The 25,426-nt window shown below is 40.5% G+C and overlaps 3 protein-coding genes across 4 annotated transcripts; all 3 read left to right on the top strand.

The window, feature by feature from the left end:
* The first annotated feature begins 1,164 nt into the window (after nucleotides 1-1,164).
* Nucleotides 1,165-3,587, top strand: ccdc124 (coiled-coil domain containing 124). The gene is made up of 5 exons (XM_083970848.1): nucleotides 1,165-1,259; nucleotides 2,058-2,235; nucleotides 2,464-2,665; nucleotides 2,811-2,916; nucleotides 3,017-3,587. The coding sequence occupies exons 2-5, from the start codon at nucleotides 2,077-2,079 to the stop codon at nucleotides 3,219-3,221; spliced, it is 672 nt and encodes a 223-aa protein (XP_083826974.1). The 5' UTR covers nucleotides 1,165-1,259; nucleotides 2,058-2,076; the 3' UTR covers nucleotides 3,222-3,587.
* Nucleotides 3,588-7,352: 3,765 nt separating this feature from the next.
* On the top strand, nucleotides 7,353-12,538 carry kcnn1b (potassium intermediate/small conductance calcium-activated channel, subfamily N, member 1b; the record flags this gene model as incomplete). Its single annotated transcript, XM_083970133.1, has 9 exons — nucleotides 7,353-8,492; nucleotides 8,685-9,122; nucleotides 9,337-9,432; nucleotides 9,631-10,049; nucleotides 10,269-10,410; nucleotides 10,786-10,896; nucleotides 11,373-11,500; nucleotides 11,669-11,738; nucleotides 12,254-12,538. 9 exons carry the CDS (start codon nucleotides 7,353-7,355, stop codon nucleotides 12,536-12,538), a joined length of 2,829 nt encoding a protein of 942 aa, XP_083826259.1.
* Nucleotides 12,539-14,322: 1,784 nt separating this feature from the next.
* On the top strand, nucleotides 14,323-25,165 carry uhrf1 (ubiquitin-like with PHD and ring finger domains 1). Of its 2 annotated transcripts, none has more exons than XM_083969780.1 (17): nucleotides 14,323-14,418; nucleotides 16,009-16,171; nucleotides 16,377-16,643; nucleotides 17,561-17,715; nucleotides 18,440-18,655; nucleotides 19,057-19,172; nucleotides 19,288-19,474; nucleotides 19,737-19,860; nucleotides 19,995-20,102; nucleotides 20,273-20,377; nucleotides 20,606-20,712; nucleotides 20,809-20,971; nucleotides 21,090-21,227; nucleotides 22,222-22,318; nucleotides 22,493-22,641; nucleotides 22,836-22,934; nucleotides 23,397-25,165. In XM_083969780.1, exons 2-17 carry the CDS (start codon nucleotides 16,019-16,021, stop codon nucleotides 23,541-23,543), a joined length of 2,331 nt encoding a protein of 776 aa, XP_083825906.1. In that variant the 5' UTR covers nucleotides 14,323-14,418; nucleotides 16,009-16,018; the 3' UTR covers nucleotides 23,544-25,165. The 2 variants fall into 2 exon arrangements, with proteins under 2 accessions (XP_083825906.1, XP_083825905.1); XM_083969779.1 differs by having other exon boundaries at nucleotides 22,222-22,324.
* The last annotated feature ends 261 nt before the right edge of the window (nucleotides 25,166-25,426 follow it).

Here is a 25,426-nt window from a genome sequence, read left to right as displayed (position 1 = left end):
GTGTCTAAATTGACTCAAGTATGACAGCAGGAGTGACATAGTCTTGAGATAGTTAAGTATAAGAAACACAAACCTATGGGGCACTTTGCGGTTTCAGTGTAAGGTTTATTCAACATAAGTTTTCTACAATGCACAGGATACAATGAGGCACAATTTGTTCCCCAACAGCAATATGTATTTGAAATCCGTTTGAAACACATAAACAAGGTGTTCATTTTATTCCAGGCAACTAGGTCTTGTAACATCTATTTGAATAAATAATTCAACATTTCTCATTTATTTACATTTAGATGCAGGTGTGAAGTTTGACGACCAAGTAGTGTTTATCTATAGGCTGCAGAGCTTAAACTGATGTTTTCATCCGACAAGTAAAGTGAAACTCACTGAGCGGCACAGTAACGTTACTTTTTTTTTTTTCGTGTTTATTTTTTATTTTTATTTTATTTATTTTTTTCTTTATTGACAAGCAAGTAGAGTACAATATCGTTTTAAGACAAAAAATAGATATGGAACAAGGTAAAAGTCAGGCGATACGGTAATAAAAAACAAAACAATAACAATTAGAAGAGGAGAGAAACAAATAAAAAAAAAGAAAAAGGGTACATACATTGGTCACGCATAGAATACAGAGTACACAAAGATTATGATCATCAAAAATCCATAAAGTCATTAGAAATAATATTAAGATTAGACATTCATCAGGCTGTCGTAATACTGCAGAAATAGATCATTTTTTTTGTCATTTATAATTCTGAGAGACTTAAAATGAAAGTTGAATTCAAGTAGAAATACCTTAAACTTCGGTTTAGTTTTGAGAAATCTGTGTTTGTGTATAAAGAATTTACAGGAGAGAATTAAGTAATTGGTAATGAATTCAACAGACTTGTTGTTATGAGAAAAATAACAAAGAACATCTCTTTTGGTGAACAGGTATGAGACACTAAGAAAGTTAGAAAAATGATTTCTCAGGTCAATCCAAAAATCATGCACAACACAACATTCGTAAAATACATGAGCGATAGATTCCTCTACATCACAGAAGACACATTTACTGTTCACATCCATAAACTTAGATAGGAATGCATTACAAGGGTAAATTTTGTGTAAGATTTTAAGATGTATCACAGTAACGTTACTCCATCAGACCTGCATCAGACTCGTTACGTCATCGCAGTGCGCGGTGGTTTCAGAGAGGAGGTGGCAGATGCCTCTTCGGAACAACAGTCGTCTATTTACGACCTGTTTTTCCTCTCCTACTGGTATGAAACCATGTTTATGCTACGACATGTGTGAATTGTGATCGTCCTAATCTTCGCTAAAAATCGGCGGACCTAAATAGGGGAATATGTAGCTCGTTGAAAGGCGAATCTGCCTTGTTTACCAGGCTAACACCAGGCAGCTAAAGCTAACTAGCTAACACAACTGACAAGCAGAGCTGCAGCCGTTTGTGTAGCTTTACAGATTCAGGTTTGATAAAGTTAACCTCCTCTGTGGCTGTGTTTTCTTCGTCTATTTGTTTGCGAACTCCCATTTCTAACTCTAGATCCCCAGTCATGGTAGCTATGTAGCACAGCAATAATTGTTTTTTATTCATAACGTTATGCGGAATTAATTTAGATAAATATCTCATGATGTAAACACTCGGTTTTGAACAGTTGGTATGTAAGTTATGTGTGGGAGAGAAACACTACTTTGGCAAATTAAAGGTAGGGTTTTGAATCACTGGAGGCATTTTACTTACTTGAAATGCAATTAATGCTTAGTTTCATCATCGATTGATCTCATTGATGTTTTTTTCTGACAATCATGTGACCTTTGAATTGTCACAATAGTGGACAGAAATATACCAATGGCAACTTCGCAGAACCTACCTTCGGATGCCTTGTGTTTTGTTTGAGTTAAAGTTCAAAAGATATGAAAGAGAAGCTTGAAACCATTTTTTTTACTAGTTTGTTAAAAAAAATGTTTCAGCTTTAGTTCATTCTAATGATGAAATGAGCTTGGTCATTATTGGGCAGTATTCCTGAGAAGTCTCCTTTCAATCTTGTCTTTCTCAGCTGAATAGCAGCTGTTGGGATGCCAAAGAAGTTCCAGAGCGAGAACACCAAGGCGGCCACAGCCAGAGCCCGCAAGGCTGAGGCTAAGGCAGTGGCAGACGCCCGAAAGAAGAAGGAGGAAGAAGATGCTATGTGGCAGGAAACTGACAAACATGTTCTCAAAAAAGAGCAGAGAAAGGTGAGGTGTCTCTCCAGATGGGTATTGTTTTAAAAAATATATAATTTCATGAGTATTTTGTGGTGCATATCCTGGTGAGTATTCTGATTTGATGCCAGTTTTATTGGTGTGGCTTAATTCATAATATCTGTACAAACACAGAAATGAAAACAGCAGAATAGCTGATAAAATGGTCGTACTTGGAAAGAAAGAAAAGAGCTGTCAACCTGACAAGACATATTTCTGCAGGATGACAAGGAGAAGAAGAGAGTGGAACTCCTGGAGAGGAAAAAAGAAAACCAGCGACTCCTGGATGAGGAGAATGCCAGGATTAAAGGCAGAGCTCAAAGGGAGGCTGCGGCTGCAGCCGCAGGAAAAATGACTCGTGCTCAGATCGAGGAGACGCTTCTGAATGAGCAACTGCAGCAAGGGGAGGAGCTCAAACCGAAAGGTGAGGTTCTGGGTGAAGATGTTGATTAACGTTTGATGGTTAGAATAAAAACGCACCCTCAGTGGAAATCATATAAAATCAGACTGCAAATTGCCTTACACTATGATTTAACCTTTGACGTGTTTTGAATGAATGTTCCCCACAGAAAAGAGCCACCTGGAGACTCCACTGGAGGAGAACGTGAACAGAATTATTCCTGAGGAAGGAACAGAGGAGGCCAGAACAATAGAGGATGCCATTGCTGTGCTTAGGTACCAGCTGTTTGTTTGCACTGTTGATTTAAATGAAACACCAGATATGAATTGGGTAGAGTAAACACAATTTACTCAACCCTGTGTCCCTGTCTCCTAGCACGGGGCCTGAGGACCTGGATCGCCACCCAGAGCGGAGGATGAAAGCAGCGTTTCTTGCCTACGAGGAGGTCAACATGCCGCTCCTAAAAAAGGAGAACCCCAACATGAGATTGTCCCAGCTGAAGCAACAGTTGAAAAAGGAGTGGATGAAGTCACCAGAAAACCCCCTGAACCAACGCTTTTCCAACTACAACACAAAGTGAATGCACTCCGATTAACACCATTTGAAAACAGGAAGATTGATTCATTGGATTTTCATTAGGAAAAATTGAGTAATTTCATCTAAAAATGAAGGGCGTTGCTGACGAGAACTTCACCGCTTCCTGCTCAGAAACGATCTCCCCAGCACTAGAGGACTCTACTTTATTGTTCCATTCACTTGCAAGGAGAAGCTCACCCACCCCCCCGCCCCAACCACCAAACAGCATCACAACTGATCATCGTGTCTGTGCACATGGCCTCTCATGAGGCATCTTAACATCTAATGAATTTAATTAAGACCTTTTTTTTAAGCACTTCCGGGGAGGTGGGAGATCCGATGTTTTGAGAGTAACTTATTAAAGTTCACCCCTCGATCATCAACACCTTTTGTTGCAAGACTCCTTCCTTGTTAGCAGGCACATACCTAAATTCATTGCGTACTGTTATTGTTAAGATGATGGAGGTCAAACTCAACTTTTCAACGTGGGAAGTTGTTTATGGTAAATTTAAAATATCTGTGGCTGGAAATTACTCACATTTTGATTTACTTTTGTGATTTATCTATTTCTTTGCTTAAATATTATTAGTCTGGCTCTGTATTAACTCAGAGCATAGATATGCATATTCTGTCAAAATATACTCAATGGGTTACACATGACAATTTTAAAGGACAACATTTAGTTCAATGGAAGTCGGAACAGAGATCAAATATCTATCTATATTTATGTTGTCATGTCCATCAGTTATGTGTCAAAGAGGCACACTGGTCTTGACAAAAGTTTGTTAATTGCAGCAAACATAAAATGAGACTTGCTTGTACTGTAGTCTGACTCACTGGGTGTAGGCTGTGGGTATACTGTAAGCTTGCTACTGCAGACAGCAGTTTCCTCTGCTTTTTACAACAACCTCCGAACTAGCAACCTACACTCTAAAAATGGTGAGTTTTTGATGCAGGTATGGATTGTGCAATCACACAGGGGACATACAACAGCGCTGCCTGAAAAGACTGTGAACAAGCAGAGTGTTTTTGCCCTGATAGCAGACGAATAATAAGGGAACAGCCAGATCTCTTCCACATAGGTCGGGTTTTGCAAATCTACTTGTGCTATTGCGTCATATAACAGGCAACGTTAACGGTAGAGGCTGAAGTTAAAAGTGTTGACACAAGTGTGTTTTCAGATAAAATACTGAGCTGATAGATTCCCCTCCAGTAGTTGAAGTTATTGTCCTCAGCCTGGATTAGTTTTTGGATTGAATCTGGCTTCCTGTAAAATGTAAATGTGGAGGAGAACTATTAACATCAAATACTGTCAAGAGTACTGGTGTAGCTACTTTAAAAGCAGAAGTTGTCACTTTATTGCTTTATAACCGGTCTGCACCAACTGGAAAGATGAAGAAAAAGAGCTGCTTTTACAGGTGGACATCTGCTCAAAAATATGTATTTATGGTATAGTAAAACAATCTAAAATGGGCATGAGGACTTCACATCCTTACCATAGATCAATGTGTTCTCTTTGTAAGGGTTAGGGCTAGAAGAAGAAAAAAACAACAACAAAAAAAACATCTCCAGACGTCAAACAGTAGCTGACTGGCCTCCCTTATCTCCTCCACCAGGCGCCTTGGCCTTTAGCCAACCATTGCTTTTAATTCCTATCCTTTCTCAAAACTGGTGGGCTGGTGAGATTGAAGTTGGGATTAAACAAGGTTATGATCAGATCATTATTAAGAGCTCTGTTACTGCTGTGGATGCAACTTTTGTTTGAGCCAATAGTCACAAATCTGTAAAATAAGACAGACTTATAACTGCTATGTGAAGAAATGTCTCTTGATAGGAACAAAACAACACAACTTGAATGCAGTTATTTGTAGCAACAAAATGAAACTTCTCATGGGGAATACCTTTCTGATTGTTTTGGACTGTGACCCACTGGTCACTGCTGGTCACAAAGGTTTTCTCCAGCGCAGCAACATTGATGTACTGAGCTGCTGAGGCAGCAGGCTGCAGGCTTTGTAAGTTTGTGTGATGCCAGGTGGAGAGACAGCAGGCACAGAGAAAACAGGGCAAAACAGTCTAATTATAAGTTATATAAAGATAGAGGATGTTAAAACAATGTAGTAACGAATATAATTTAGCTTCCGTTGTGTTTGGGAAATGGGGCTCAACACACAACAGCGCTCTCATGCAAGAAAAATGTGTAGCCAGTGAAAAAAAAACAATCAAAACAAAATTGATTGCTGGATCACTGCCCTAATTTTTGGCTGTACAGAAAAACAAGCAAGCTGTTTTTAGTGCAACATACATTCACATTGTCAGGCACCAGATCTGTGTCATGTTTGCAGGTTTTTATTTTGGAACAGTAACAAAAAAAACGTTGGTAAGTAGTTGGTCAAGTAAACAACAGCACTCCTGATGCCTGAATTGGTGTGTTTAAATGTTTCTTTTCATGCAGTTGCCGCAAAATTTCTCTTGCAATTACACTGTTAGATCTTCTGGGACACGTCTGATGAGGCCTTGCCCTCACTGGATTGATTCATTCAGAACCAGATTTTAAAATAGACACTTTTGTCCAGCCAGGCTCTTGTGGCGGAGGAGATAAGAGACCCTGTGAAGACCTTTGAAATACAGAGCTTTAATGACAAGTTCAACTGACCTTTTATTTTCCATTTTGTATTGAGAGCAACCATTTCCCTTTCTTTCCGCTACCAACCAATCACACCCACTTTACAGGGATTTCTTTGAGCTCATACGTGTGATGTTCCGCCTTAACACCCTGGTCTGATGTTACAGGTTTTTGTTTTCCTGCATCCTAACCTGTGGCTGCACCCTCCCACTCTCTGTCCATTTGCATGGCAACCCTTTTCCAGGCCAGCTGCTGCTGCCCTTTTCTTTCTTCATGTTGAATTCTAATCATTACTTTCAAAGGAAAGCGTCTCCAAAGCTCCTTTATCAAGTGCTCGTACTGGGAGGAGGCAAGCCGCTGTCCACCACCCACTTAGGCGGTTTTTCTTACCACCTCTGTTCTGTAAACAGCAAGCACTTCCTATCTGTGACCTGCTTCTTAAAGTTTGGAGAAAACAACATATGGCAGAAGAAGGTAAGATTTTCCTCTGGGATTCATTTTCAGTCATTGTAAAGATAATTTTGTACAAACTGATGCATTGAATTGCAGTAGAATCATTAGGTTAATTACTATTTTTCACCAATGTGAAATGATAATCAAGTTCTAAAAACACATTGAGATAAACTATTAGAGTGATGGCTCATGTCTTTATGCGCAAGATGATGATTTTCCCACCTTCATGCGGTGTCAGTACATGTACATCTGTCAATTCAAACAATAAATCAGTGCTTTTCTTGCAGAAATGTTACAATTTAGTGAGTTGCAGCAGTTGAATGATCAATGAGGGAGGACTTAGCTTACAATGCTTTTCTATAAATTATCATATAATCACATGTGTATTAGTTTTGAACTTTTTTGAATGTAATGTAAAAAAACAAAAACAAACAAAAAACACAACTTTAAAAGCTACAACATTATATTTGTTACAAAATGTTTTTTCCTTTTTTTTAATCTACACAACATACTTTTCACTCCCCGAACACTTGTTGGTAGTAATTTAAGACTTAAGAGCAATGACACTCATTATGGATTCCTTTTCTCTGTCCTCGTTAAATGATGAGTGAAACTGATCTGTGTAATTTTCTCTGAGTGTTTCTGATTTCTATGCACAAAACAGAAACATTAGAGGGGGGCCCATCTGCTTTTGACAGAGTAATTCACATTCATTACCAGCTGAGCATTTCAGACTCACCAAATCATTGCTTTTGAAACAATGATGGTTTTGCTTTGAATGAATACTCTGTGTAAACACAAGTGTGTGCAATATTTGCTGTTTTTGATTGTGAAACGTGGCCATTATGGAGGCGAAATAGTTTTAAAAGACTTATTTTGAAATGACATTTGTTTCTTGTTGTTTTCTGAGCTAAGTAAAAAATGAAAAGGAGTTGTTTTTTTTATACTGGTCTCGCTGCAACCGTGATTCAAACATTTTTTTTGCATGTAATTCTCCTCGCAATCTTTTTCCAATGACAGGATCTGTTTGTGATCTCATTTCAGCTCTGCAGTGATGCCATGAGGCTGATTCTGGTGAAACCCACGAACGCAACACGACGTCTTGACTCAACAGGCGAAGTCTTCCACGACAGTGATCGGGAGCACTGCACCGCGGGAGGTCCACCCCCTCCGACAAAGACCCCCGATGGGAAGCATGATCGATACGCTGGAACCTCAGTTGAAGCATCTTCAGCCCCACAAGAGACGAGTCTGTGCTGCGTTTCATCTTCACCCCACGAAAGAGCGAATGGAATCAGCCCTCCAAGAGTTTCAGCCCAGATGTCGCCGTTAAAATCCCAAAACCTAACCTTATCACAGCTGAGCGATCAGGACTGGCTGCTGCTTTGTGGCCAGGTTAGCAGAGTAGGAGATGGTTCACCTTCAGCAGAAAGGGCAGGGACCAATGTAGGAGATCCGAACCACAGCGACAGATGTGGTTGTACCTGTCCTGATGCACACCAGCACTCTGAAGCTTCTACTTTTCACTCACAATCAAAACATAGTGCAGTGAAAGACTGCCTGCCCAGAGTTGCACACAAGAAGAACCTTTCATCTTTACCGTACAACCAGTCGTTCTCTCAAAGCACCCAAGGTTCAACCTCTTGCCAGGTTTTACCGCAGCAAACCAACCATAGGGACCCTTCCAAACTTGCCACAAACCATCCACAAGATAATTTCATGCCTCAGGGCGCTGACCAAGAAGGTCGGAAAGAGCTTTCGCAGCAGCACTCTTGCAATCATTTTAAACCCAAGGACAGCATCCAAGCAATCCGTACAAATCTGTTCAACATCCCGCTGAACTCTGTCGAATGTGCCGAGACAAATCAGAAGCTTCCCCAATGGCCTCAACCTGCCGTCAGCGCAGACGTGAACTGGAGAGAGCTATTCGGCAAAGAACCGCTGTTAGTTCAGCAACGGCAAAAGCAAGACTCTCACAGCTCCATGACTGGCGATGAAGCCTGCAAGTCGTCCGGGGAACCCTCGGTTGCTGTCAAGTGTCGTCACCTCCCGTACAACCCTGCGAGCAGTACTCCGAGGGTGAAGAGGTCGTCGACACCAGCCAGTAACAGAAGTGTCCAGTCCTTCTCGTTCAGCCAGTATAGTTCGCTTGAGAACCAGGATTTAAGTGACGAGAGAACTAGACAGCGACACAGCCAGGTACTGGATTTGTTTTTTGTTTTTTTCATTTCTCTACTGGAGCAATCAGTGTCTTTATTGGATAGCCCTGTTTCTGTTGATATACTGTTTATAGTTTCTCTCAGGCATGTTGTCTTATAAATTTGTATAAGACAACGTCTTGTAAATATGTATTATTTTTTAAATAATATGTACTGACTGTCTTGCTTGCAGACTGACTCTCAGCAGCTCAGTGGATCGAAACTCTCCTTCCTCAAACACAGTCCCCTACAGTCTGACAACTTAGAGACTAGTGACACGGTAAACGGGGATGCAGTGCGACCTCTGAGCAGCCATGGCACCATAATATCCAGTCTCGGAGATCTTCACTCAAGCCAACAGCCTCTTCAGCTTCTTCACAGTGCCATCCTCGAAGATGCTTTCTCCAAAGTCATTAGAGAAGACTCCAGTAAAGCCAACAGTGAAAACCTGACCAGGGAGGAAGGCTGCGTACCTCAGAAGAAGACGAAGGACATTAGCTACCGCCTGGGTCAAAGAAGAGCTCTCTTTGGGAAGCGCAAACAATTGAGTGACTATGCATTGGTCTGTGGGATGTTTGGCATTATTGTCATGGTGATTGAGACAGAGCTTTCAAGGGGATATTACGACAAGGTAGTCCTCTTCAGACTCATTTTAGGTATCTTTGTATTGTGTTCTGACAATGCGGCCAAGAAAAGTCAACACTCGCTAGCTACTGACAAACTGACCAACATGAATATGAATGTGTCAGGGCTACATTCCCATTGTTTTTTTTTTTTTACTGTGGTCACTTCTTTACAACAGACTGCTCTCTCCACGCTCATGTTTTTGTTTCTATTGTTCACAGGAATCCATATATTCATATGTACTGAAAGGCCTGATCAGCCTTTCTACTGCTATACTTCTAGGACTCATTGTGATGTACCATGCAAGGGAAATCCAGGTGGGTAGATGAATGAATAGAAACCCATTTTAGTAAAAAACCCATGGTCTTTTTATGATCGGTAACCTTATTATTTGATTCATCTTGCAAACATGTATAAACTCAACTTTGACCTACAATAAAATTATAGCTCAAATGTTCTCAAATGTTACATCATCAGCTACTTTACATTGTTTGTTCTGATCTCTTCTTCTACAGCTTTTCATGGTGGACAACGGGGCAGACGATTGGAGGATTGCTATGACCTTAGAGCGGATTCTCTTTGTTGTGTTTGAGCTCCTGGTTTGTGCCATCCATCCAATCCCGGGCCAGTACATATTCACCTGGACGGCTCGACTGGCCTTCAGCTACACAGCTTCAGTAGCGGATGCTGACGTCGACATCATTCTCTCCGTGCCCATGTTCCTGCGCCTCTACCTCATTGGCCGGGTCATGCTGCTTCACAGCAAACTATTCACAGATGCTTCCTCCCGCAGTATCGGGGCACTCAACAAAATCAACTTTGACACTCGTTTTGTGATGAAGACTCTGATGACCATTTGCCCTGGCACTGTCCTGCTGGTTTTCAGTGTGTCCTGTTGGATCATTGCTGCGTGGACTGTGCGTGTATGTGAGAGGTATCAGCAAAGACTATTGAACTTCTCACTCTTTCTTTTCTGTCCTCAGTGACCATTTGAATAACTTCACTATCATCAGTAGTTTGTGTAAATAACGCCTAATTTAAATGACAGTTATTAATTTAAGACACCAACCATCATGAATACTCCATCTTTTTTGGTGTGACACAGCTTCTCTTTGTTTTTACATAAATTGCTGTTGCATCCGTGTCTTACCAGGTATCACGATGCACAGGAAGTAACCAGTACCTTTCTTGGAGCAATGTGGTTAATCTCCATCACCTTCCTATCGATCGGCTATGGAGACATGGTCCCTCATACATACTGTGGAAAAGGAGTTTGCCTGTTAACAGGCATTATGGTGAGACATATGATGATACAATACCTCCATACAGGAAGGGGAAAATCTGTAAAAAAAAAAAAAAAAAAAAAAAAAAGAAAGAAAAGAAAACGACAACAGCATATCAACCAACTGGACAAATAATGTACAACAACACAGCTTTTAGCCTTAAAATTAATCATCAATATTGAGTTTGCATACAATTAAAGAAAACTGTATGGACAAAGATAATCAAATGATGGTCATTCAATCTTCAGTTTCAAATTGGAACTTGAAAACTTTACTTTTACAACAATCTCACTGTATAAAGCCTGTTTGTTTTGAAATTGCTTTCATAGTGCTCTTTATTAAGCTACAGAATGCCACAATATCACTAATCACTGCTTTTCACTTCAGGGAGCGGGCTGTACAGCTTTGGTTGTTGCCGTTGTTGCAAGGAAGTCAGAACTCACCAGAGCTGAGAAGCATGTCCATAATTTCATGATGGATACCCAACTCTACAAAAAGGTCACTTCACAACCATGCAAATATAATTCACAGTATTTATCAAAATTAACAGTGCAGAAATGAAACACAATTTTGTCTTTTTTGACCTCACTGGGTAAGTTTAGGATTTGCCTTACACTGTATGTCAAGACTAAAGATTTGAGATACTCTGTGTTGTCATTCTGCAGAAACATCAAAGATGCGCAACAGATTGAAATTGCAAGCATGGCTCTACAAAAACACAGAAAGTGCTCCATAAATAGAGGGGCTCAATAAATATATAAGCATACCTATCTGTATCTATATCTATATAAGTATACAAAAAAGGATACAAGTATAAAGTTATTACATAATATTTTGCAGACAAAGAATAAAGCATGGGGAGTATGTCTCCAGTTTTACAGTGGAGATAAGACAAAGTGCAGGACACAAATATTGCCTGTGCCATGTAAATTCTAGTCCTCTGTCGTCTCATCTGTGTGACATTTCTCCTCCAGATAAAAAACACGGCTGCGAATGTCCTGAGGGAGACGTGGCTCATCTACAAAAACACCAAGCTAGTCAAGAAAATTGACCGTGCCCAAGTACGCCACCATCAGCGTAAATTCCTACAAGCCATCCACGAGTAGGTACACACCAGGGAGTGCACCACCACACTTTAAAGAACGTAGGCTATATTGGGAGAGATTTTTATTTGTTTTATTTATGTAGGTTAAGACAGTCTTGAGTTGTTACTAGGACAAACTGTGCTCAACATTTAATTTTTCCTTTGGTTTCTGGTTTTCAATCATAGATTGCGAAGAGTCAAAATGGAGCAAAGGAAACTGACTGACCAGGCCAATACAGTTGCTGACCTTGCCAAGGTCTGTACCTTTCAAGTGAAAAAAAAAAACCTTGTTAGCTAATTATACATAAGAATCTATAAAAACATTTAAACTAGAGGATACTGTCTGTTATTTCATGCCATCATATTTCCATTGCACTTCACTTCATCACTTTACCATCCTTTTAGGAGGTTACTTTACCCATAGGCCTACTACACAATAGACACAGTCTCCCTCCACAAACAAGCTCACTGGGTTCACTGTGAGGCCACTGTTGGCTGAAAAGTCCCGGCCCCATTGAGGTGCCCCAAACAAGACCGATGTCCACTGTAAGATGGAGGGCACATTTGTCACATAGTGTATCTTTTCATTTTGGTCTGGACCCACCAGGGGTCAACAGCTCTACTATAAATGCAACAAATGTCTTAATTCTAATGCGACAAATTATGCCATCCAAAAACATCTTCAGGGCCTATTGTGACCTCTCCTCAAGCAACTGCAACATAGCCTACTATAAAGTCAGTTGTGTGATTTGTCCGCCTCACTGTTTTCAGACTCAGAACATGATGTATGACCTGGTGTCGGAGCTGCAGCATCGGAGCGAGGAGCTGGACAGGAGGATCGTAGCTCTGGAAGAGAAACTGGATTCCCTCCTTCTCAGTGTGCAGTCTCTGCCCGTTGTGCTTTCTCACGCAATAACAAAGCTACAAAAGGATTTCCTGGACGACTTGGCTTGTCGTGTCCACTTCCTGTCATCCTCCCTGAGCTCTGAGTGCTGTCCGGTCCCTGCCAGGCAGCTCTGTCCAGGATCCACCACACCGGAGACACCTTACAGCTGATGGGCAAGACTCAGTGGTTTTTCCAATTAGCCTACCACTACTTTTTTCACGCTGGAGAGGATTTTCACAACATGCACTCTTATTGTTACACACTAGTTCTAACTAGGTTCTAGTTACACACATTCACCCCTGGGAGATTCGCCTCCAGAGTCATGTTGAGCAGGTCTAATGAGAGGGGAAATGTTTCAGTCAGGGGACTATAGAGGAAGGGAAAATCATGATCCCTGCCTTTCCTTTGGTCAAATTTTCTTAGTTTAGGGACCAGGGTTTTCACCTATGAATTGACAAACACGTACTAGTCCAAGTGTCTTTCTTGACTGCATCCCAGTGAACTATAAAATGTACGGGGAGACGTTCATGGAGATGATCAGGTTTCATACTCCAAGTTACACATTAAGTTAAAGTAAAAATTGTATTAAACATGACAATTATGCTAGCAATAGTTAAAACGTTTAGTTTTGTTCCTCCTCCTCTACTAGGAAAAGTTATTCTGTACTTTATTGTAGAGCATGTCCTCCATTAGAGAAAAGTGATGTTCTTATGTTGATGATTTTGTTACTTTCAAAGCAATAATGTATTTGTGCAAGCAAAGATTTCAGATCTGTTTGGTGTTTGTGAGAAGTGTAATCTCAGATAGCCTGACAAAACTGTTGTGCCACTTTCCTATCCCTACGATGTCAGGGCAGTTAATGACACTGCAACTTACCTCAAGTGCCACCTTGGTACTGTTATTACAACATTAACTCAATTATTTGTGCACTTTCCTCATTTTCTTTGTTTTGTTGAACACTCAATTTCCATTTATTTTTTCTGCTTCTAGTTAATTTTTATTACACTAAGTGGTATCAGTAATTTTATTATGTAAACTTGTAAACCTGCCTTTTAAATGTGCAATAAAAATAAATATATTTGATAACTTGGGAAAAGTATTAGTTTTGAATCCTTTCTTGGCAGTTCTACTGTGATTGTATTTAGGAAGTTAATTTGAGTACAGTATGTCCACCTGGTGGGAATTCAGTAGGCTAACAATATCCTGGCTAGAACTGCTGTGCAAATTCTCATTTCTTAAATTATTTTTAGGACATGTTGCTCTAATTGATTGTTGACCATCAGTGGTGCACAAGGACACTATTTGCTAATGCAATATATTGCATTTAGTAGAGAAAAATTACATAGCTAAGTGTTGTATAGTGATATAGGCCTAGTAATTTTACATGCAGACAATCTCTGGTTTGTATATAAAAGAGGTTTGTACACAAATAACACTAACGTTACACTTCTCAGACATATATTTAGTGCTCTAGTATGAACTAAATTGGCCTTGGCTGCTACTCAAGTCAGACAGGGGGTACTTCACATATTTAACATATTTAGACGGTTAGTCTGCGCCTCTGCGGAAGGAATATCAAAATCAAAGTCAGGCAGTCACGCTGCTCTGACAAGATGAACAGCGATAGCAGTTGTTTACGTTGACCAGTCAGACCCAGCGCGCTCTGGTCAGACCATGGATGTATTATGACCCATCTGTCTTTTTGAGGCAGCAGGTTTACATGGCGCTACATAATCTCGCGATAACCCATTGGAGATGAGCTGCACCCACGAGAATGTCGTTTCGCGCGCTGAGGCTAAGCTCCAGTCGCATTCCAGATTGACAGCTGCGTCGACCAATGAACGGGCTGCACTTAGCGGAAACGAGCCAATGGCGAATGTGCATTTTTACAGCGGGCGGGATATCAAAGTCTTGAAGAATAACTCATTGATCAGTCTCTAACAAGGCACAGAGTTGGTCGTACAAACCACTGCAACGAAGTTATTCAGGGAAAACGTGCGCTTTATTCCTTTAACCTCGATTTCTTATTTTCACTTGGACGAGCAAACAGGTAAGGCAGTTTTTCTTATTCTTCTGGTAACTTAAAAAAAAAAAAAACTCACTCATTGATTATTATCTTTACCCAGTTGCTAGCTTACTAAGGGGTTAGCTCACTTGACAAAGTCCTGCCTCGTTTCTGTTTGGTTTACTACATCCAGTTCCCTGGCCAGCCAAATGAAAAATGAAATTATTGTGGGGAAAAAAGTATTGAGCGATACCGTTTTCTTGCCAGTGAATGCACACTGACTTCTTGTCGGTAACATCTTATTTAAAAGCTGTGTAACAATAAGTTATAACGTGGTTTGCATAGATATGGGCAGGCGATTAACTTGACTACACTGAGCTGTTGGAACAGTGTTGTTTATCTGTGGTTTACCTCCATAATGTACAACTCTAGTGTAATCTTTCACTATCTCAGGTGTGTCTTTTAATATTGAGCAAAACAAACACGCTTACTCCTCTTAACCGGATTGCTGCTTATTTCCCTGTTTTTTTTCCGTGTGGGGGCTGGTGGTGCTTTTTAGCCCCATGTTTTTGTCTGTATTTAGAAAAAAAAATGAATGGTGTAAGTGAAGTTACGCGTCTTGGGTGAAAGGAAAATGTTTATTTTCGATGTTATTACTGCTGGTTTGTTCGCTGGTGTTGATTTATTTCGAGCCAGCGGGAGGAACAGGACCTCAGCTGAGAGCGCACAAGTAAAAAGCCGAGCAGCCGCGGACCTCACGGCTTATAAAAGGGAAAAAAGCGTAGTCTATGGGGGTAAATAACCGTATCTTATATTAACAAGCGATTATAAGGCATATGTGCGGTGATAATTCGGTGTGTTTTATTGTCAGAGCGAAGGCACATTGTTTGCTAGCGCTCCCTCGCGTCCGGATGTGCCTGCTTTTAAAAGAACTGGGAGTGGCTTGCAGCTCAGTTTCCCGCACTGTATTTAAATCAGCTTGTTCCCTCCCTTTCTGATACTCTGCTGAAGTGACAGCCCAGTGCTGACAGCAGCATAATACACTGACCCGAGAGTGAATGCTCATATTTCTGATACACTTAACTCTTTCTTTGACTGGAGATGATGTGCTTCAAGGACCTCAGAGTGAAAAATACCAAAGAAGAGATTTGAAAATATTAATTTTAAATGCAGACTGCTAAGTTCAACATCTAGTTACATTTTCAAATAAATGTCAATACATTCGTGCTTTTAGGCAATGAAATCTTTCTGCATTATGAATGCATACAAATATATTCAGGGAATTTTGGTTCAATAAACTTCATGAGACACTTTCACTTCTGCCTTGGTGTCGGGCTGTAAATAATGGAAACAAATGAGATAATAAATCAAATCAAATATCGTTGTATTGTTGTTTCATTAATTATATATCCAGAAAAAAGGGTATTTGCCAAAACTTTGCAGTAACACAGTTGCACTTAAATGTAAACAAAAACAATGACACATTTTGGGTTCTGTGTTAAAGCCATTTATGTTTCTAAATATAGTTCAATATTTATGAGGTGATGCCAACCTATGTTTATCAGTACTTCTTGAGTAAAATAATTGCAATGATTGTTGTGGCTGTAATAGATGATGGTTTTGCTGTTGACACAGGGCAGCTGCAATGTGGATTCAGGTTCGCACAATGGATGGGAAGGAGACCCACCGGGTAGATAATCTATCCAAACTTACAAAGGTGGATGAGCTGCGTCTCAAAATCTTGGAGCTCTTCAAGGTGGAACCGGAGAGGCAGCGGCTGTTCTACCGTGGCAAGCAGGTGAGCTGACATGGTTAAAAATGGTTAGGCTTTGACATTTGATTTGTAAAGAAAAATGCATAATGTTGCAAAATAAGAAACAAGTTTCCTCTTCTGAAAAAAATCTTGTGTGTCATTACACACCACCACCAGCAGGAAATATTAAAGACCACTGACATGACACAAAATGGTGTTTTCATGTTTTATATATATATTTTTTTATCAGATGGAGGATGGCCATACCATATTTGACTACAACGTGGGACTAAATGACATAGTGCAGCTGCTTGTCAGACAGAAGATGCCCGCTGTCGATGTCGTCAAGAGCAAGGACAAAGAAGCTGAGCTCTCTGACTCCGATTCTGGCTGTGGCTCCACCCAGAGCGAGTCTGACAAGAACTCCACTCACGGTGAGGTAGAGGGTCAAACCGCCAGCACCTCTGCCCAGACCAACACCGCAGAGCTCGTCGACCCAGGCTTTGGATTTTACAAGGTGTGTTTTCAAATCTGACATTTGATACTGAATCGGGGATCATATGCAAGGATTACAGGTTTTGAGTTGTTAGGAAGAGGGCAATGACCCGTGTTTAACCCGGGTCAGAAAGGAGTCACTTGGCGTTGTTGAATAACATGTTTAACCAGTTGATCCGCCAGCATGAATGCAAATGGAATAAAAGCCAATGTGCTTGAGGACTTGGCCACTTGGACTGCTCTATATTAAATGGGACGCTATAAATAAATGGGTAGACGGTGACACTAGGACACAGTTCACCACCCTACACTAGGAGCAGCTCACTGCCACCTCTCCAATTTGTATACGACTGTTTCGGACTTTTTTGTGTGCAGTCAAGTGCAACACTGTGTTTCAGGAGAGGAAAATTTCCATTGTGCTCGTACTCAAACTGCTCGACATCTCCCACTCACTATGTATCTTCAGAAATGACTCTGAGCACACTTTGACTTCTAAAGCTGAACAACACATTGCATGAGCTAGTTTTGAAGCACAATGAGACCCTGTGGTGCATCGCTCAACCAGCTGTTTTACCATAATTCAATACAAGTAACTCAAATGACTGTAAATATATATTTTTTCACTACTAGTTGTAATTTGTGTCTAAATCTTCTTCTCCTTTACCACAAAGTTTTAGTACCAAAACTGTTGTAGCCAGTAATTTGGCATCTTGGCAGACTAGTTGTTCGATGGGCTTGGATATCAATTTCCATTCCTCACTAACAATATTGAGCTGGCTGTTCATTCATACACATTGCCTGTGCAAGGATGAAGGTCTTAAAAGATAAGACAGATGTTATGTAGAATAATTTTTTAAACTAAAAATATGCCATACTCAACATGCCATTGAATGGGTTTTAAATGTATCTTAAATGTTCTCTTATGTGTGTTTTTTAAAGATCAATGAGCTGGTGGATGCAAGAGACTTGAACATGGGAGCCTGGTTTGAGGCCCAGATCGTGAATGTTACGAAGACAACAAAGACGCCTAAAGAGGAGGCAGCGGAGGCACAACCAGAAGAGGAAGAGATACTGTACCATGTCAAATATGAAGAGTAAGAAAGCTTTCTTCCTACAAACAAACCAACCACCCTCAGTGCAGAGCTTTGATGGTTTTAGTTGCAAAAATGTCAAGACTAAATGCACACAACTAAAAAGGAAAAGGAAGCATTTCTCATAAATGATTATCATATTGTATGTGTGCCTTAGGAAGTAATAAAAAAAGTGCTAAAATTCAATCCTCTCACCAGAACACAACACAAATCATTTGGCCAAAATACATGCAGTGAATAAAAGACAAATATTATTGATGCTCCCATTGACTGCACTCGGTTTATCTTATTCAGCAAGACACTTTATTTTGTTCCTGTCGTGTATTGTGTAAATATGAAAGAATCAACATTACTGAATAGAAAAGTAATTCAGACCACCACCCATTAGACGGAAAAACGCCCTTTTGTTGGCTGAAATTCAAGTAAGATCCTGTTCATCTCTTACTGATAAAGACTCCTTGCTGCATCGACTTATGTGGAACTGACATTGACACTGAACTAAAATATTTAACATTTAATGAGCGTGTATCACTAATGGCTCTGGATTTTCTGTGCTCTCTCTTTACCCTTATTGAACGGCATTCCTGAACTAGTGACTTTGCAAGTGTTAATGTTGGTCAGATCTTAGTGGTGTAGCTGTTCTCCACCATGCAAACATAATTGCACGCATTCGGCCGCTCTCTCTGAACTGCAAACTGACTTACAGTGTATCATTTGTCTGTCGCAGCTACCCAGAGAATGGCGTGATTCAGTTGCTGGTCAAGGATGTCCGTCCACGGGCCCGTACGGTCTACCAGTGGCACCAGCTGGAGCCAGGCATGGTGGTTATGGTCAACTACAACCCGGACGATCCCAAGGAGCGTGGCTACTGGTATGACGCCGAGATCCAGAAGAGGAGGGAGACGCGCTCTCAGCGAGAGATCTATGCCAAGATTCTCCTCGGGTAAGGACGCTGCTGCTGTTGCATGTCAGATGGAGCTGTTAAACTACGTAGGGTGTGTTACCACAAGTCTAATATCGGCCTATCCAGCTGTGGTGGCAGGCAGACATTTTTGTCTGTATCTCAAAGTTCGTTTGAATTTTTGTCTGCCACAGTAGCAGGTGGGGAGAAGTTAATTTCCTGTTGTAGTAGACTGTGGAACATGTTCTGCACTGCGAACATTTTAAGAAGTAGGATGTCTGGATTTGGATCTTGCACTTTTGTCTTCCTTTATTTGTTTACATAGTTATCGCTGCTAAGTTTCATGTTTTTGCTACCATAGCTTTTTTAACTGATTCAAATGCTATTGGAAGGTGGAAAGTGTACACCTGTATTTCTGTTTAAGTCTGGTTGTTTGTTTGCAGTGAGGCTGGTGACTCTCTTAACGACTGCAAGATCATGTTCTTGACTGAAATCTACAAAATTGAGGAGCCCGGATCTCTGAGTGAAAACCCCGCTGGAACCGAGAGTCCACTAAAAAGTAGGTTTAGAGTTTTTAAAATGTAAAGTCGGTAACATGGCTTTACAATTTTAAACTCAAGAATCTTGACTTGTGAATAATCAGGATTTTAATTTTGACTGTTTTCCATTGAAAGGATCAAATGGGCCCGAGTGCAAGCACTGTAAGGATGATCTCAAAAAAAACTGTCGCTGGTGTAACTGCCACATCTGCGGCATCAAGCAGGACCCTGACAAACAGCTGCTGTGTGATGAATGTGACATGGCCTATCACACCTACTGCCTGAACCCACCACTCACCTCCATCCCTGAAGACGAGGACTGGTGAGTCAGAGAGGCTGCAATACACGACGACTCCCAATGTGTCCAGATATCCTTAGGCTTTCTTGCTTATCCTGTCATATGATTAAAGAGCAGTAATGTAATAGTTGTAAATCTTGTAGCACTTGTTGCCTCCATTTTTTTTTTTACAGCCAAGCTTCCAGGATTGGTCTGAATATTTTATTTATTTATTAGAGGACAGATCAGTCACCAGGGCTCACACTCTTTCTGATTGTGTTTGACTCTACCTATGATGCTGTTCTAGGTATTGCCCAGGTTGCCGCACTGATGCCAGTGAGGTTGTGTTGGCTGGAGAGAAGCTCAAGGAGAGCAAGAAGAAGGCAAAGATGGCTTCTGCCAGCTCCTCTAGTCAGAGGGACTGGGGCAAGGTGAGCATTTGGATGTACAAAAAAAAGTGTATCTGACCTGAATTAATGATTGTGATTGGAACTGGAAACAGTTTTCAGTCAGTAACACGTTCAGGTCTTCGTATTTATAAAATGTACAACTCCTGCGTCTCCAGGGAATGGCCTGTGTTGGTCGAACCAAGCAGTGCACCATTGTCCCGTCCAACCACCACGGTCCAATCCCCGGTGTCCCTGTCGGCTCCTTGTGGAAGTTCAGAGTGCAGGTCAGTTCATGCAACTTGCTGTTGAATGAATATTTCCAACACGAAGCATAAAAAGTTTTCAGTTTTCGTGTTGAGCTTGAGGTTAACTTTGATCTTAAAGTTAATGAACTGAATAAACAAGAGTTTGTTGCAGTGAGTGGCGTTGATGTTCCGCTCTTTGGCTTTTCTAGGTCAGCGAGTCTGGAGTGCACAGACCACATGTCGCTGGGATCCATGGCAGGAGCAACGATGGTGCCTACTCTCTGGTCCTAGCTGGAGGTTATGAAGATGATGTGGTATGCTGTTGTTTTTAGTTTACATCAGTTGTAAAATATAAGGTTGTTTCGGGATGAGTTCATACAATGTTTTTTAGAAGTTGCTTCTTAATGTCAGTTTCAGGGGAATCTCAAGCATCAAGAAAGTCTCATTTTCATATGAAACCCAGAGATTTCTTTCTAACCGCTTACATCCTGTTGTCAAACCTTCTATATTGTCTGATGTTTGTGCGATCTCTCCCATTGCAGGATGATGGCAATGAGTTCACCTACACTGGCTCTGGGGGACGAGATCTGTCTGGAAATAAGAGGACGGCTGAGCAGTCATGTGATCAGACCCTTACCCACATGAACCGGTATGTTGTTAAATGACATGATGATTAACTTTGGAGAGTTGTGTGCGTGTGTTGTGTTTATTTATTTTTTTAATCGTTTGATGTGTTCCTCTGCAGAGCGCTGGCTCTGAACTGCAACGTCTCCATCAATGAGAAAAATGGAGCCGAGTCAAAGAACTGGAAGGAAGGCAAACCAGTTAGAGTTGTGCGCAGCTGCAAAGGTCGCAAGCACAGTAAATATTCCCCCGAGGAAGGAAACCGATACGATGGGATATACAAGGTAGGAGGAAACACTGATCAGGTTTCATGATGCATGTTTAGAGAGTTATGTCAGGTGTTGAACAATTAAACATAGGGTTGTGACAGTTAATTCATTACGTTACATTCATTTCCTTCAGGTGGTGAAGTACTGGCCTGACAAAGGAAAGTCTGGCTTCCTGGTCTGGCGGTATCTGCTGAAACGTGATGATGATGAGCCGGCACCGTGGACAAGAGATGGCAAGGAGCGCATCAAGAAGCTCGCTTTGACCATGCAGGTACAGACGATGACTACATTACACAAATAAACTTGCCTTGCCTTGCATGTTGACAAATGGTTTGTCTCAAAGGGCTTTTACATAGCATCATAACAACTTCCTCTGCCCTTTGACCCTCACATTGACTGAGGAAAAACTCCCAAGAAAACCTTTAGCAGGGAAAAAACAGGAGAAACCTCAGGGTGAGCGATAGAGGAGGGGACGAGCAGACGTGCAATAGATGTCGTATACAGACAAGGAAACAGTTTACAACATGAAATATGGGATGAATGGGGGTTGTTCAGTCAAGGAAGAGCTGATGGAGGCAGCTTCTGGTGGGCAAGCTGGTTCATAAGGAGGAAAGAAAGGAGATGATGCAGGCAGCAGTTGGTAGAGGGATGGAGCTCTGGGAAAATCTGTGTAAAACAGATAATGACTGTAAAAAAAAAATGTGCATGAGAAGAGAAGAGGAGGCTTCTTGTAACCTGATGTGTCCCCCAGCAGTCTAAGCCTATGGCAGAATAGCTATAAAAATGGTTCAGGATTACCTGAGCCAGCTCTAACTAAAAGCTCTGTCATAGAGGAAGGTTTTAAGCCTGGACTTAAATGTGAAGCGTGTCTGCCTCTCCGACCCAGTAGCTGAAGGCTCTACCTCCCAGTCTGTTTTTTTAATTGTTACGTCGTCTCTAAAATCAAAGTAATTCCTTGTTTGACGAATGAGTTTTTCTGCTGTTTTTTTTCTCTTTTAATTCATGATACGTTGTACTGATTTTTGAGTGAGATTCAAATGAATTCAATGTGAGCCAAATGAACTACAGTATCCATAATAAGAATAAGAATAGTAGTAGTAGTAGTTGTTGTTGTTGTTGTTGTTGTTGTTGAGGACAAACATCATTCAGTGTGAGTGAAGAGTGTGGCTTGGGTGTAAAAAATCCATTGTAACCTCTTGACTTATTCATTTGCCCCCTAATGTTCATGCAACTGTGACTAAATCGACTTGGTCTTGTTGTTTCAGTATCCTGCTGGCTATCAGAAAGAGAAAGAGAACAAGAATGAAGTGGAGGAGGCGGCAGCCACACCCAGCAAATCAAAGAGGAAGAGAAAATCTCAGGGTAATGGTACGTTTTTTTTTTTATGGTTTGTCACATGACTGCAGGAAATCACACTGATTGGAGGGTGCAAATAGTAAATTGGGGTTCTTCCTCTGTAGCGACCTAAGCAAAATCTGCCACCCTTCCTCCCTACAGAATCTCTTACTAAATGAAACGTGGTGTTTCTCTTTTTAGATTCATCCAAGACCTCACCAGGCAAGACTCCTAAGAAAATAAAGGTAGAGGTGTACAAGCTGTCCGGGGAACAAAAGTCCCTCATCAAGAGCGACAAACCAAACAAGAAGCTGTGGGATGAAGCCATGGAGTCACTGTCACTCGGACCGGTGAGGATGACTGTGTGCTCACGTCACTGCACGACTTTGAAAATGCATTAAGTGTAAATTTGGGGGAATGTAGTTTTGGTTTAGTTTGACCTCAAGGCAATAATGATTTGTAGTAATAAATAGCTGGTTTAGATGAAAGTACTTGATGTGAAATCATAATGCCTTCTCTGATGTTCAATATATTCTTTCTGCAGAAATTTTTGAATAAGGTTGAAGAAGTGTTCCTCTGCATTTGCTGCCAAGAAGTGGTCTATCAGCCCATCACCACAGAGTGCCAACACAATGTCTGCAGGGTAAGAAACTATCTATATTGTAGATTTTTATCACCATCACACAATAGCAATACATTAAAAGAGCTGCAAGGATGTGGATGCATCTTCAATACAGAAAGTTGGGAAGCCGTTCTTTGAATGTGCACTCATTAGATGGACCCAATCACACCGCTTAAACAGTTGATGGATATTTTGGTATACATTTTTATTTCATAATGTTGTTTTTTAGTGGAGTTACAGTTGTCCTCTTAAATGTCATGCTGGCTGTAGTAGCTTTTGATCTAATGATGCATCTATCGTACACCCACCTCTGAAACTGAGGAAAAACTGTCTCATTGTGGAGAATTCAAGAAACTACCGACTGAAAGGTCATGACAAAATGAATGTTCAAATCACAAACTGGTATTTAAAATGACAGTAATTTGTAAAAGCAGTGAAATTCTGTAGCAATTCTTTATGTATTTATCTTTTTACCTCCTCTAGGAATGCCTTCAGCGGTCCTTCAGAGCAGAGGTTTACACCTGCCCGGCCTGCAGACACGATTTGGGCAAAAACTACTCCATGACTGTCAACAAATCTCTGCAAGATATTCTAAATCAGTTTTTCCCAGGGTACAGCAACGGGCGATGATCATTGGCTCTGCTTTACTCAGCCGTGGAGGAAGACGCGATGTAAACTGTAAGGGGAATTTTCAGTAGAGGCAAAGAATCAGTTTCTCTTAATATATTTTTATGATTTATAAAACTACAATTTTTGTGGACTTAAGTGCTACCATTTTTCACCTTAGTTCTGCCATGATGTGTAGTTACTGATGAATCGAAAATTCCTTTAACTGCCAGTGCCGTTGCTCCCATTGTGAGCTTTTCTTTTATTCCCAGTTTTTTTCATCCTGTTCCATTAACTAATGCTAATATCCATGTAAAATTTGTTACGTTCAACTAAATCCCTCCATACCGTATTTAGAAGTCCTTAAGAGAATGTCAAAAGTGGTTAAGCTGTTGTCCTGATTTGCTTGGAAATTGTTTTGTCCAAGACTTTGTATTAGAATCTGGATCTATTGTCTGTTTGGCTATGGCCATTCATGATTTTGGTGCAATCTTCTCAAACTGATCGTGCAGTTGGGATGTCAATTGGTTTTGCATTCACATCCAGCCTGGAAGACTTGTGTGTCTCCTGTAGCTGAATACCTCTCTGTACTCAGTGTTTGTTTTTTTATTACTTGTTTTGTTTCTGTGTTTACAAACACTGCAGCTTGATTTGTCATTGAGGAATGAGGAATCAGTTGACAAGCTAAAATTGCAAAATATTATTAAGTCAATGTTGTCCTGGCATGATCAGATGATTAGCATTGCATTAACACAAGTGAACAAATCCCTTTGCGTTGAGAAGTGATGTTCAGAGTCTAAAAACTTTTAATTCATTGTAGATGAAACTTACCATGCAAGCACAGGTGTAACCAGTTTGTCTTTCTGCTCTTCAGCAGTCACAGAAGTGTCTTGTTGGGGAAACTGTGTCATCAAACTTGGTTGTATTTTCCAGCTTGTGCATCGGTTCCCTATATATTTTCATACAATGATTTTTATATTTTGTATAAAGTTTCTTAAAGTTGGTTTTACAGTTGTCATGAATTTGGTAAAAATCTTTCAAGATATTGAGTGTCATAGATTTGGATTTCCCCTCTTTTGAAAATATCAATTTTTGATAAAGTCCAAAGAAACTTAAATACTTAACCAAGAGTGTAATGTAGAACTCCCATTTATCTAGCTCTTTAGATGTTGTCCCAGACACTTAAACCTAATTGAGTCTAGAAACTGTATTTGTATTTTTTTGTTGCTAAAATTAAAATGTGTACTTCATCTTTTATAATCCATTACTGTCCTTTGTGGAAGGAGGCTGTTAAGTCAGATTTTTGTCTCTCCTGTGCTTACTCATCTTAACAGACTTCATTTAACAGGAAATACTTGCATTAAATTGAAATGTTAAGGAAAATCCGCACTGCTCCTGGAATTTGACATCACATCAACTAAATTATCAGAATTTGTTATTTACGTATTTTGCCGCTGACTGTCTTTATGGATGATGTTTGGTGTTGAATTTCAACAGCAGTGTGTGAGAAGATACCCATCCACATGCCAGCACTTTTGAGTTTCAGTGGAGAGACAAAGATTTGCATTGACCAGGAAATGTATATTTTCTAAAATTGTATAATTTTTTTTCTAGTCCATTGTAGTTTTGATGTAGTTTTTAGAAATACTTGCACATGTTGGTGCAAAAATTTGTCAATACATTTTTCAGTGTTATTCAATAAAAAAATGAAGAAAAAAAGGTGTTTTATTTTGAAAATAAGCAAATCATTCTGTTAACAACAATATCATGTCCTGAATCAACTCTTTTAAACCCATGCAGAGATCATGAAAATAGTAAAAAATGTTTAGGTTATTTTTCGTCATGGCTGTAGTAGTGGAGCCCTTTACAAAACCCGGCAGTGTGTGTACGTGCATGACGTGCACATC

This window comes from Trachurus trachurus (genome assembly GCF_905171665.1).
Source record: "Trachurus trachurus genome assembly, chromosome: 4".
Lineage (NCBI taxonomy): Eukaryota > Metazoa > Chordata > Actinopteri > Carangiformes > Carangidae > Trachurus > Trachurus trachurus.
The sequence above is the reverse complement of the archived record's forward strand: the minus strand, read 5'-3'. Positions and strand labels throughout refer to the sequence as shown.

Excerpts from the sequence above, each read along its gene's own strand:
- ccdc124 (XM_083970848.1), top strand. The coding sequence starts at position 2,077 with ATGCCAAAGAAGTTCCAGAGCGAGAACACCAAGGCGGCCACAGCCAGA. Across the intron at positions 2,666-2,810 it reads GGAGGAGCTCAAACCGAAAG|AAAAGAGCCACCTGGAGACT; the intron begins GTGAGGTTCTGG and ends TGTTCCCCACAG. Across the intron at positions 2,917-3,016 it reads GATGCCATTGCTGTGCTTAG|CACGGGGCCTGAGGACCTGG; the intron begins GTACCAGCTGTT and ends CCTGTCTCCTAG.
- uhrf1 (XM_083969779.1), top strand. The coding sequence starts at position 16,019 with ATGTGGATTCAGGTTCGCACAATGGATGGGAAGGAGACCCACCGGGTA. Across the intron at positions 17,716-18,439 it reads TACCATGTCAAATATGAAGA|CTACCCAGAGAATGGCGTGA; the intron begins GTAAGAAAGCTT and ends TGTCTGTCGCAG. Across the intron at positions 20,972-21,089 it reads GATACGATGGGATATACAAG|GTGGTGAAGTACTGGCCTGA; the intron begins GTAGGAGGAAAC and ends CATTTCCTTCAG.